Below are 12,033 nucleotides of genomic sequence, written 5' to 3'. Positions count from 1 at the left end.
CCATCTGGAATGTTGAAAAAATATATATACAAAACCACACCAACCTAGTCTTTTTCGGTTGTTGCTCATTGTGAGATGGGAACACAGGGGCCTCAATAATCCTTGCTGTGTAGATACGAAGGGCGGTCTGAGGTGTGCAGGTGTCTGGTGACCTTCTGTCCCCACAGGGAGTGTGGGAACAGGCTGCTGGCCCCTCTCCACCCGGCCAGGTGGCTGGGCCTTCAACCGTTTCTGCTGCTCCAGCTTTTTTCTAACCCAAGTCAGGGGCTCGCGCAGCCAAAGCGTTGGCTCTGCAATGACTGCAGCAGCGAGGTGCTGCTTCCTCCCTCCGAGCTCCCGCGTGCAGGCCTCCCTTTCCTGGGTCTAGGAGGTGGCTGGTGCAGGGCTGCGGGCTCATACATTCGTGCTCGGATAAGCAGGCAGGCGGGGGCGAGTGGTGAGGTGGACTGGGAGAGCGGAGAGGACCACCATTGCTCCCTCTCTGACCCTGCCCCCACATACAGCGTCACAAATCAGCAACCTGGGTGGCCCCGCCTTCATGAACATCTAAGGCTCCACTCCTCATATGTAACAGAAGCAAACAGATCAAAACATGGCCCAAGAACAACTCAGAGCCCCAGAGCCGATAAATCTAAGCGATAAAGAAATAGCCAAACTTTCAGATGCACAGTTCAAAACACTGGTGATCAGGATGCTCACAGAACTGGTGGATTTTAGTCACAAATTAGAGGAACATATGAAGGCTAAACTAATTGAAATGAAGGGAAATGCACAGGAAAGAAATGATGATGGAAAGGAAACTGGGACTCAAATCAAGGGAGTGGACCAGAAGGAAGGAAAAAATGACCAAACAGAAAAGGATGAAGAAACAAGAATTCAAAAAAATGAGGAGAGGCTTAGGAACCTCCAGAACATCTTTAAATGCTCCAACATCCAAATTATAGGGGTACCAGAAGGGGAAGAGGAACAGTTATGAGTGGCAAACTTATTTGAACAAATAATAAAAGGGAACTTCCCCATTCTGGCAAAGGAAATAGGCTTCCAGGAAATCCAGGAAGCTCAGAGAGTCCCAAAGAAGTTGGACCCAAGAAGGAACTCACCAAAGCACATCATAATTACATTAGCCAAGATTAAAATGAAGGAGAGAATCCTAGAAGCAACAAGAGCTAAGGGGACAGTCACCTACAGAGGAGTTCCCATCAGACTGTCAGCTGATTTCTCCAAAGAGACCCTACAGGCAAGAAGGGGCTGGAAAGAAGTATTCCAAGTCATGAAAACCAAAGACCTACAACCAAGATTGCTCTATCCAGCAAAGTTTTTGCTTAGAATGGAAGGACAGATAAACTGCTTCTCAGATAAGATCAAATTCAAGGAGTTCATCATCACCAAGCCCTTATTATATGAAATGTTAAAGGGACTTATCTAAGAAAAAGAAGATAAAGAAAGATGAACAGTGAAAGGACAGCAAACTCACACTTATTAACAACCACACCTAAAACAAAAGCAAATTAAGAGGACAGCTAGATCAGGTGCAGAACCATAGAAATGAAGATCACATGGAGGGTTAGCAACAGGGGAGTGGGAGAAGGAGAAGGGGGGAGAAGGTACAGAAAATAAGTAGCATAGACAGTAGATAGAAAATAGATAGGGGAAGGGTAAGACTAGTAGGGGAAATCTAAAGAACTTGAGATACCTGTTCATGAACTAAAGGGGGGGGTGGCGGGGAAGGGGTGTGCAAGGTGGAGGGGAACGGAGGGGGGGAATAGAACAAATGTAATGGCATAATCAATAAAATAAATAAATATATAAAAAAAGAAAAAAAGAAAAGAAAAGGCGGTAGGACCCCTGCCATCGAGGAACTGATGGCTGGTGTTGAAGGAAGACAGTAAGTGAGCAAATAGGTAACCAGTGTAAGCTGTGATGGTGCCTTAAAGGGAATAGTATGGGTGATGAATAGAGAAGACTGGATGCAGGCTGTGTAGGGATGGCTTTCCAAAGACGTAACATGCAAGCTGAGGCCCAAGGATGGGGTCTTGGGAACCTGCCTTCTGAGCAAACGAGTCAGGTTGGACAAAGCAAAGACCTTGTTCCTTTAACCCCAGGCCTTCATTCATTGCTCCTTTTTCTCTGGCACCACCCTATGCTGACTCCTGCTCATTCTACATAGATGCCTCTTCTTCCAGGAAGCCTTCCCTGATCACCACACTGAATGAACTTCCTCTCCTCTTGCTCCATTTGTAGGCCATGCTTCCCTCTCTCACCTGGAGTGGTTCTTGTTGCACTGAATGTACCTCCTGCCTGTTTACTTAGTAAACTTTGCACCGGCCAGAACCATGTCTAACTCATTTGCTGCTGGAGACTGTAGTGCGTTGAAGGGTGTCTCTAAAACACCATGTTCGAGTCCTAACCCTCGGTGCTTGTGACGTGGCCTCATTTGGAAATAGGCTCTTTCGGACAGAATCAAGTCAAGACCAGGTCCTGTTGGATTAGGGTGGGTCCTAAATCCAATGACTGGTGTTCTTAGGAGGAGAGAGATCTGGGGATGGATATACAAAGTGGGCAGAAAGTTGCAGGACGATGGAGGAATACAGAGTGAGTGCCAAGGATCGCAGGGTGCCACAAACCTGGAGAAGACGAGGGTGGATTCTTTCTCTAGAAGACTGGAAGAAAGGTCCTCTCTTCCAGCATTCAAGGGCTGCCCTGCCAACACCTCAATTTCAGATTTCCAGGCTGTAGCACTGTGACAGAGCACAGTTCTGCTGTTTTAAGCGTGCCCCGCTGGTGGTGATTTGTTACAGCAGCCGGAGGCCATTCCCACAGAGCCATACCACCCCCCGCCCTCCTCTTCCTCCCATGAGGGCACCTGGTCTGGTGCATGGATAGTTCAGCTGAAGGAGTGAACTTCCCAAACTGCTGCCCACTCCATGTATAGTGTGTGACCTCTGGGTCCCCTGGGTCCAGCCAGGGGCCCTCACAGAGAGAGCGGGGGTGGCTGGGCGGGCAGGAGGTCAGACTCCTGGTCTACGGTTTCATGTGGGAAACCCTTCCTGGCGTTTCTTGTGGAGACTTGTGGAGATGTTGGAAACCAAATCTAGAAAAAAAAAATCAGGAAAATGGGAGAAAGTATTATAGGTCCCAAAGGAGGAACCTCACAGCTTTGAAGAAGTCCCCTGAGACGGAGTGGACAGCGACGGCAGGAGGCGCTTTGGCTGAGAATCAGGCTGGGGACAGCTCCTGCCGTGGGCTGCAGAGGCCTGGTGGCCAGCTGATCCAGCCACTGCCAAGCTAACCCCTGGTGTTATGGCCCTGTCTGCTGCTAACAGTGAGTCGCTCCTGCAGATGACACACACGTGACTACGTTTATGTGAGCTGTATACTGTGTACAAATACTTTGCATGCTGTTGCAAGAAATAACAATTTTGAAAGCCAAATCAGTCCCGAAATTGGCAGTTTGACACATGATCCTGCGCGATGCCGTCAACCTGACTGGGGGGGAGCCCGGATGTCATGTACCTGCATTCGAATGCCACCTAGAACTGGTCTCTGCTGTTTTCTAGAGTTTGAAAGTTCATTATAAGCAATGGGTCTTTGTAAATACCACTAAACTGAATTTTTATTGTTTATTTAAATAGCTTTCCTAAGAGATATATTTATAATAATAAGCAAGGAGTAGGAAGACTGCTGAAGCATTTCAAAAATGACATGATTTTTGGAATTCTGATTTCTTGCTTCCAAATCTGGAAGACTCCTGTCCGTCAGGAATTTGGAGACACCGAAGTCCTGCCTTAGAAATAGCTGCTGCGCCGCAGATGACCACGGGCTCTGTCTCACGCGCTCATCCGCTCTTCCTCTGGTATAAAAGCGGACTGTGGAGGGGCCTGGTCACTGGTCCATTGGCAGCCCAGCTCAGTCTTCAGCTGGCTGTGCAACTGTCAGCAAACCAACTGTGTCACCTCCGTATTCTCACCTGTTCCCGTTCCCTGAGCACCTGGGTGGATGAGCTCCCAGGTTTCTCTTGCCCCTGCAGCTTCTCCTATGCCCGGGGATTGCCGTTCTGGGGGGATATTTTTGCTGCTTGTCCCTGTGCATGCCCCTCGTGTTTGTTAGTTTGCTTCATCCTCATCACGACCCTGTAAGGGAAGCTATATTACCCTGTTTTACAGATGGGAAAGCTGAGGCTCAGAGAGTCCATGCATTGTGTCCAAGGTCAAATGGTTGGTAAGTGGCAGGTCCAGGGGGAGGGGGCGGGGATGGTCTTGTGAAATGGCCTCTGGGCTTGGGTGGAACCAGGCTGCACCCAGAGCCCCCCTCCTCCTCCTGCCAGGTTTGCCTTCCTGCCAGCTGCGCAGAGGAGTCGCCTGTGGCGGGGCGTGCTTTGCAGACTGAGGGGAAGCCTCAGCCTTGGTCACAGTGCTGAGGAGACAGGGGCGGAGAAGTGCAGACTACAGGGTGGGCTGCCGTATCTCCTTCCCACCCCACAGGGGCTCGGCGAGAGGTCCTGGCGTGCCAGCACTGGCGGGCCGGTGGGCAGATGGGGGCAGCTGAGGACATGCGGTCCTGGCAGTGCTGGCTGTGGCTGGAGGGCACTGGTGGGGTGACGGCATCACCTCTCCTACTTTTGTGCCTCAGTGTCCCCTTCTGTAAAGTGAAAGGGGCGGCTCCGTGGGGGAATGACAGTTTTTTTCTGATTTGTATTTCCGGGTTGTATGACCAAAATAAAGTTGTCTTTATGCTCCCACTTTTAAAAAATCCTTAATGACATAAGTGTTGAACTTTAAACAGATGGCCACAATATTTACATTACAAATGGAGTCTTCGCGAGGCCAGAGGGTCCATGCAGGGGTGTGTGTGTGTGTGTCTGTGTATTTTATCCTCACCCAAGAACATTTTTTAAATTGCATTCAGAACAAGGAGTGAGGAGAGAGGGAGAGAGAAGCATTAACAGGAGAGAGAAACATCCATGGCTGCCTGCTCATACCCACCCTGACCTGGGGTCAAACCTGAAACCTGGGTACATGCCCTGACTGACCGCAAGTCAAACCCGTGACCTTTCAGTCTACAGGATGACTCTCCAACTGAGCTGCACCAGCCAGGGCTACATTCTACACTTCAGACAAATGCTTAGAGAAACCCTGTTAGAGATGGAATGAGAGGCACCCCCTACCCCCCATCTTCCTGAGCATATGAGACCCTTCTCTGTGGGTAACAGCCTGACCATGGAGGAGCCCCTTTGGACCCCCAGAAGGTGTCTGTGACCTGAAGGCCAAGTACTGTGTTTCTTGGCCCTTCCAGCTCTGCTCCCCGCAACCCTACAGTGGCCAGGCAGTGGACCCTCCCATCTGCATCTCCGTCTCCTAGCCACTGTCCTTGGAAGGTAGACAGTGAAGGGCAAGGTCTGGAGGCTGGGCTAGGTCAGAAGGGCAGCGGGAGGGCTGGACCTGGGCTGCTGCTCCTGGGAGCCCACCCTTAGGGCTAGTCAGCAGCTCTCTGGTGTCATGGTGGTCCGGGCGTGTGCGTTTTAACTGTGTGATTTGTGTTGACAGAATGGATGGGAATGTTTAATCAAGCAGTTACACAAAAGAGTCTGAGTTGTTCAAAACACGAAGGCAGCAGCCCGCAAAAATTAACGTGCTCACGGGCTCTGCGCTAAGTGTTTGCCAGCTCACTTCACGCAGGAGGCATTTCCCTCCTCTGAGCTGCTCATGGAGGGGAAGAAAGCAGTTACTTCCTGGGTAATCGAACACATTTCAAGCAAGAAGCAGTCCCTCCCTCTGCCGTTCATCCAGTAATGGTGCCCTGGGGTCCTGGCCTGTCCCTGATGTCCTGGGATCCTCTTACTTCAGCCATCTCCAGCGTGAACGGGACCGAGACAGTTGCACTCTGTCCTGTGACATTCTTCTTAGCCAGAGTCACCTGGGTGAAGATGGGAGGCAGCCTTGTAGTAGAAGCGATGCCACAGAAGTCTGCAGCCACTGGGGGAGGGGCGGGGGGCACGCAGGCGGCCTGTCTTCTCTGCTTGCTTTGCCTGGGTGGTAAGAGGAGACTTTTCTCCATTTTTTTCTTTGCCTCCCTTTGGTTTCCTTCTCTCTCCTCTCCTTTTCCTCTCCTCTCCTCTTCCCATTTTTCAAAGAGCAGTTTGTGGAGGGAGGTTCCTGAGCCTTAGCTGCCGCGAATGGCAGAGACTGTGTGGAAGGCCGAGCCAAGCAGGCCTGGGGGTCGGCGGCAGGCTCCGCTCGGTTCTGGCTTTGCCCTGCAGGGCGGTGTGACCCCAGGCTGCCAGGCCTCCCAGGCTCCCCAGAAAGCGCCTACTTTAGACGGGTGGTTCAGGGCCCTTTGCAGTTCTAACTCTTCAGGATCAGTCCCTGGCTGCTCCACTCAAGTCTCAAGATTGGGTGCCTCCTGAGCCTCCTTAAGTGACGGCCTGTCATCTCAGCAAGGAGGGTGGGGACCGGAAGGGGCAGAGCCGACTGCAGCCCGGCCAGCCTTCCTAGCTGACTTGGAAAACGCCGTGGGTGGGCAGGGCAGCACTAAACACAGGACTGCCGGCTCCCTCGTCACTGGGTGCTTTTCCCACGTGGAAAGAGCTTTACTGGTACTGTTGTTTTTGGAGCACAGGTACACGATGTAAAAAGAAATTCAACTGGACAGGAGAGATCCCCCATCACCATTGTCACCGTGAGGCACGTGTTCCCAAAGCTGCTGAAAGCCCAATGTAAGTACGTAATCTGTGCGCTTTCATGAGTGGCATTGCGGTTCGCGTTTTGATTTTCTGGGTCAGGGACTGCTGACATGCCAGTCACCAGGACTGTCACAGCAAAGGCGAGAAGGAGCCAGTTCCCTCCTCTGAGGGTAGGCGGAGGGGCAGGCTGCACCGGGGTCCTGTCTTTTGGGTGCCAGGGGCCTTAACAGTCCCCCGGGGTTGCAGGTGGTGTGTAAATTTCAAACTGAAGGAACATTAGTCCCTGTGGTTGTTACTTTCATGTGTCACCCTCCTGGGGGCTAAGGGATGCCCAGATAGCTGGGAGAACACATTTCTGGGTGTGCCTGGAAGAGATTAGCGTTTGAATCGATGAACCGAGTAAGAAAGGTGGCCCTCAGCAGATGAGGGCCCGAGCAGAACAAAACCCTGCAGAAAGGCGAAGTTTGCCCCCTTTGCCGAGGCTGCCGTTGGTCTTCTGCCCTTAGACATCTGGGCTCTCAGCCTTCAAACCGGGACTGAGCTGCACTATTGACTCTCCCAGTTTCCAGCTCACAGACGTCAGAATCAGGGCTTCTTGGTCTCTGTAACCATGTGATCTGATTTCTTCAGTACGTCTCATATGTATAGCACACACATATATACGTTTCATATATAAATCCCACGCAGTGTGTGTTGTGTCACATACAACACACACACACACGCATTTCCTATCGGTTCTGTGTTCTGGGGAACCCCAGTTCACGCAGACTTGTCACTGCTTTGCACCGAAGCCCGGGTAAGAGGCCGAGAGCCTTCAGAAGCAAGCCCAAAACAGTCTGACGTTACAACAAAGGGCAGAGTCTCCACGGGTCGCTGTTGCCTTCTTTCTTTTAAGAAACTTAAATGTTACAAACACATGCCTCTTACTGTGAAGAAATTAGAAAGCAGATACATCGATAGAAAAAAAATAACAGCTTTCCTTTATTTAAAAATGTACTTAGTGTTTTATCAAAGAATATGCACCCTTTTTAACACACATACTTAAATAGCCTTTTTGGTCGGCTTGATGCTTGCCGTTTGGAGATAGCCTGAGGTGACATGCTGCCTCTTCCCTCTCCTGGGACCTACACATGCTGCGTTCATTCAGCTAAGATCTCGGAACATGAAGACGAATATAATCTAGGTTCTTGCTTTGAAAGTTCTCACGATATGTGAGGAGAATATGGCCCCTCCTGAGTAATTATAGTATGGGATGGCGCATGCTAAAATTTAGAAATATGCCCAGGAACATGGCAACAGAGAAGCAGTATGGTCTAGATGTGAATTGGGTGCATTTTGAGGCCAGGGAGGTAATTTAGAACGTGTTCCTGATCAGCTGTTACTCCAGGTACATGCTGTTTATCCCTGGTACGGGACAGCTTCAAGGATGCGTGTGGGTGGCTCTGTGGAGAGGGAGCCCCAACACTTACTCTCCACTGCTTGAAGCGGAGACGTGGGTGATGACTCCCTGCTTGGCTGGCCCTCCACCTCCCACGTGGCGGCCTTCCACGTGTCTGGGCGGGAGCACGTGCGTCTCACACTGGAGGGCAGTGATCCTGGTTTCATTTACACTGCATGTCAGCCTGCAAGCCTTGTGACTTTACTGAGCTGGGATAGACTCTGCCTGTAGGCAGACTTCTTCCCTGTGACCCCCAGACGCGTGTGGGCGATCAGCCCTGTACCCACCCTCACTCACGCTGGAGGAGAGGGCTGGGTGGGTGAGGGCATTCTCACACCTGTGGGAAAGTGCATTTGCTGTGACGTCAACTTCAACACGGGGAAGTGCCGTGTCCTGACTGAGGCTAACGGGACCCGAACAAAGAAACACTTGCAGAGGGCTTCTTACAGAGTGCTCTTAGGAAACACGCCTGCGAGAAAATGAGACTGACAGAACAGGCAGCAGGAGAAACTGATCAGCTGTGACGTTGCCACTGAGGTTTTTCCCACAGAGAGCCCTGCAGCTGGGACAGGCCTCCAGAGTTATTGCAGACTGAGGCAAGGGCGTTGCAGCACCGTATTCACACCAGCCACTGGTTGGCCACTGGCTACCTCCTGGGAGGAAGAATAACCTTGGATGAAACAGTTCCCTCCGGCCAAAGACAATTCCTGGTGAGGGATGCAGGTTGAGCTAATAGCAGCAATATTCCGGCAACAGGGGCTGGATGTTCAGGGGAAAGGGGACCTGGGCAGACAACAGTATCTACCACAGTCCACCTTTTGTGCCTCTCAGGTCTACTTACTTCTTATATCTCTTTTAGAAACAGGTCCTTTAGGATTCAGATGGGTCTCATTTTCTAAGAACTGAGAGGCAAAGGGTTAGTGGAGATACAGTGCCTCCTATGGCTACAGCTGATATTCTCTCTGTCTCTCGAAGGAGTGACAACTGCTTTGTCAGCACCTAGCAGACAGGCTAATGGGTGGGTTTGCAGGCCGACGGATAGATGTTTGGACAGGCAGCAGGGGACACGTGGGCAGGGGGGTGTGAATTGGACAGCTAGGCAGGCAGCAAGCAGGGAGAATGCAGCAGGTGGCCGACCTGGGCGGGGTGTGGCATCTCTCCTGGGCCTTGGGTCTGTGGCTTAGAACTCAGTGTCCACCACATGGAGAGCTGGCCTGCCTGAGTCAAGCATCAGTGAAGAGCAAAGGCTGGCCTCCATTTGGAGCTCAATCTCCTTAAGCGCAAATATGGAAGTAGTGTCAGGAAGAGTGTGGATCTGCTCCCCCAGACTGAGGAAGTACGGGTGTTTCATGGCGTCCTCTGCAGAGATCCGATTGCGACCTTCAAACTGCAGCAGCTTGGTGAGGAGATCAGCCCCATCGCTATCAAGTTGGGGCGCATGGCTCCAAAGGGCCTCAGCACAGTACCTGGGGTAGTTGCGTGCCCTGAAGTCTTCGTTGGACAGGATGCCTGGCCACGTCTCCTCAGTCGGGGTTCCCAAGACGCGGAAGATGACATGCAGCTGCTCCTCCACTGTGGAGCCCGGGAAGAGGGGCTGGCCAGTGGCCATCTCGTAGAAAATGCAGCCCACACCCCACATGTCAATGTGGGTGGAGTAGTGCGAGGACCCGAGCAGGAGGTCGGGGGGCCGGTACCACAGCGTCACCACCTCGTTGGAGTAGGTCTTCGTGAGAATGGACTTGGTCCGGGCCAGCCCAAAGTCAGCCAGCTTGAGCTCTCCTCTCGCGTTGATGAGCAAGTTCTGGGGGTTGAGGTCCCGGTGCAGCACTTTCTTCCGGTGACAGTAGGCCAGGCCACGGAGCAGCTGGAACAGGAACAGTTTCACGTTGTGCATGTTGATGACGGCCCCACAGTCATCCAGGTACTGCTGCAGGTCCTTGTCCAGGTACTCAAAGACAAGGGTGAGGGAGTTCTCCATGTGGATAATATCAAGGAGTGTGATGATGTTGGCATGTTTGAGGTCCTTGAGCAGGGACATTTCCCAGATGGCAGTGCAGGGTAGCCCCTCTTCCTTTTCCAGCCTAATCTCCTTGAGTGCCACGAGGTCGTGGGTGAGCTTGCTTTTGCCTTTGTAAATGGTGGCTTGGGTACCCTCACCCAGCTTGTCCAGCTTCATGTAGGTCTCCAGTTTTCTCAAGCCAATCTCCGACAGGCTGGAGTGGCGGAAGAGGCAGCTTCGGGTGATGTCAAAGATGGGGTTTCTGAGGATCAGCTTCTCGAGGATGCCCAGGGGAGGCAGGCTGTCATCGGGTAGTGAGAGGCGCTTCTTGTCATCAGGGATCTTGTGTGGGGGATGGTTGCGCATGCGCACCCTCACTGGCGCCAGCACTTCATCCGAGGACGTAGCCGAAAGCCGGTGACTTACCCCGTCAGACACCACCTTTAAGCCCTTGTGTGCAACCTCTGGTGCAGAGCCGACGGGTCCCAGTCCAGAGTAAAGCTTTCCAGGGGCGGCACGGGTAGTGGTCTCTCCAAGGCCACCGCAGCCACCACTGTCATCTGGGCCCATCTGTTCAGGGGCACTGTTGGTGTCGCTCCCGAGGCCCCCTTGGAGTGTCGTTGACAGCTTCATCCTCTCAAAGGCGATGGCTCTCACTAGAAGATCAGCTCCTCCCGGGCAGATTTCTGAAGGGTAGGTAACGGCTGTCTCCCGAGGACCTGGAACAGTAACGGTGGGGGTGGGGGGTGGGGGCGCGTGAGCAACCTCTGCGCGGGGGGCCTCGCGGAGCGCCTGGGGCTCAGGACTGAGGCTGCGCAACCTCCTCCAGTGCGTACCCTGGGGCCTCCATTGTTGTCCCGGCTGCTGGGCCCCGCCCCTGTCGGCCAAGGAGGAGGAGGCAGCTTCTGCTCAACCCGCCTGGAACTTGACCTCGGACAGCGATTCCCTGGGCTTTCGGTGACGCGGGTTCGAATCCCAGAGCTCGCAGTGGCCCATTGCTCACAGAGTCGCGCGGATTCCAGGACCCAACAGCCAAGACCCAACCCCCGCGTGCTGCCTGCTGCTGTAGATCTCAAAGCCGTATCTGATAGTCACCGTCTTCCTACTCCAGCACCATCCTAGATACCCCTCGCCTTTGTTTTTACTAGTCTAAGTGGTTTTTCTTAGAGTGGAGTTGAATTGTCGGGGGTTGACCAGTTATCCCCAAGGGGTCTGAGTCCCTGGTTACCAGGTTCTTCTTAGGACATGGCTACTCTGTTCATTTACTGCTAAAACAAGGCATATGGGCACTGAGAGGTGACCCAGTAGATAAATTTAGTGCCAAAGAGATTCCTTCCTGCCTCCAGCAGCCCCATCTTTCCTCGTAGGGTTCTTTTCCATGCCTGCCGTGTTGGAGGAGCCCAGGCACTGTTAGCGGATGCAGCTTAAAGTTGAATAGATTCCTGTGGAGATCCCCTGTCAGAGTGTTCCTTCTTTGGGAACCAAGACATCCAGGCCCACAGAGCTGGGGTGGCAGGACTATGAGCACAAGTCCCCAAGATGGACAGGGCTTGGTTCAGGTAGGCGGGGCCAGTCTTTCTCCCACCCTTTGGTTTCCTGACTGCTGTATGCTACCCCTCGGGGACCAGTAACACACAGCAGTCATTCTCTCAGGATCCATAGTGTGTCCAGGCAAGGACATTGTCTTCAAGTTCACATCTCAGTTTCTTCTTTCGGAGCCACTGCGCCCCTCTTTTAGGCTGGTAACCCCTGAGGGTGAAGTAGGTGCCTGGTCCAGGAGATCCCTTGGTCAGAGGCCCACGGCCACTACTGCACTTTTTTTTTTTTTGGCCATGAAGTGGGTCCCTTGGCCTAAGACCATGCTGGTTAGGGCTTTATGTCGGGTGAAGATATCCTCTTTACTCCTCAGATAGTGGG

General features: G+C 52.5%; 1 protein-coding gene across 1 annotated transcript; it reads right to left on the bottom strand.

Annotated features, from left to right (window-relative positions):
* Nucleotides 1-9,297: 9,297 nt before the first annotated feature.
* LOC119052581 (cyclin-dependent kinase 16-like) lies at nucleotides 9,298-11,112 on the bottom strand. The gene is made up of 2 exons (XM_053668054.1): nucleotides 11,031-11,112; nucleotides 9,298-10,835 (listed from the first exon to the last, which is right to left on the bottom strand). Exons 1-2 carry the CDS (start codon nucleotides 11,110-11,112, stop codon nucleotides 9,298-9,300), a joined length of 1,620 nt encoding a protein of 539 aa, XP_053524029.1.
* Between the last annotated feature and the right edge of the window lie 921 nt (nucleotides 11,113-12,033).

Source organism: Artibeus jamaicensis, unplaced genomic scaffold (genome assembly GCF_021234435.1).
Source record: "Artibeus jamaicensis isolate MK-2021 breed Jamaican fruit bat unplaced genomic scaffold, CSHL_Jam_final contig_477, whole genome shotgun sequence".
NCBI classification, from domain to species: domain Eukaryota; kingdom Metazoa; phylum Chordata; class Mammalia; order Chiroptera; family Phyllostomidae; genus Artibeus; species Artibeus jamaicensis.
Note: the sequence above shows the minus strand (reverse complement) of the source record. Positions and strands in the feature narration are given on the sequence as shown.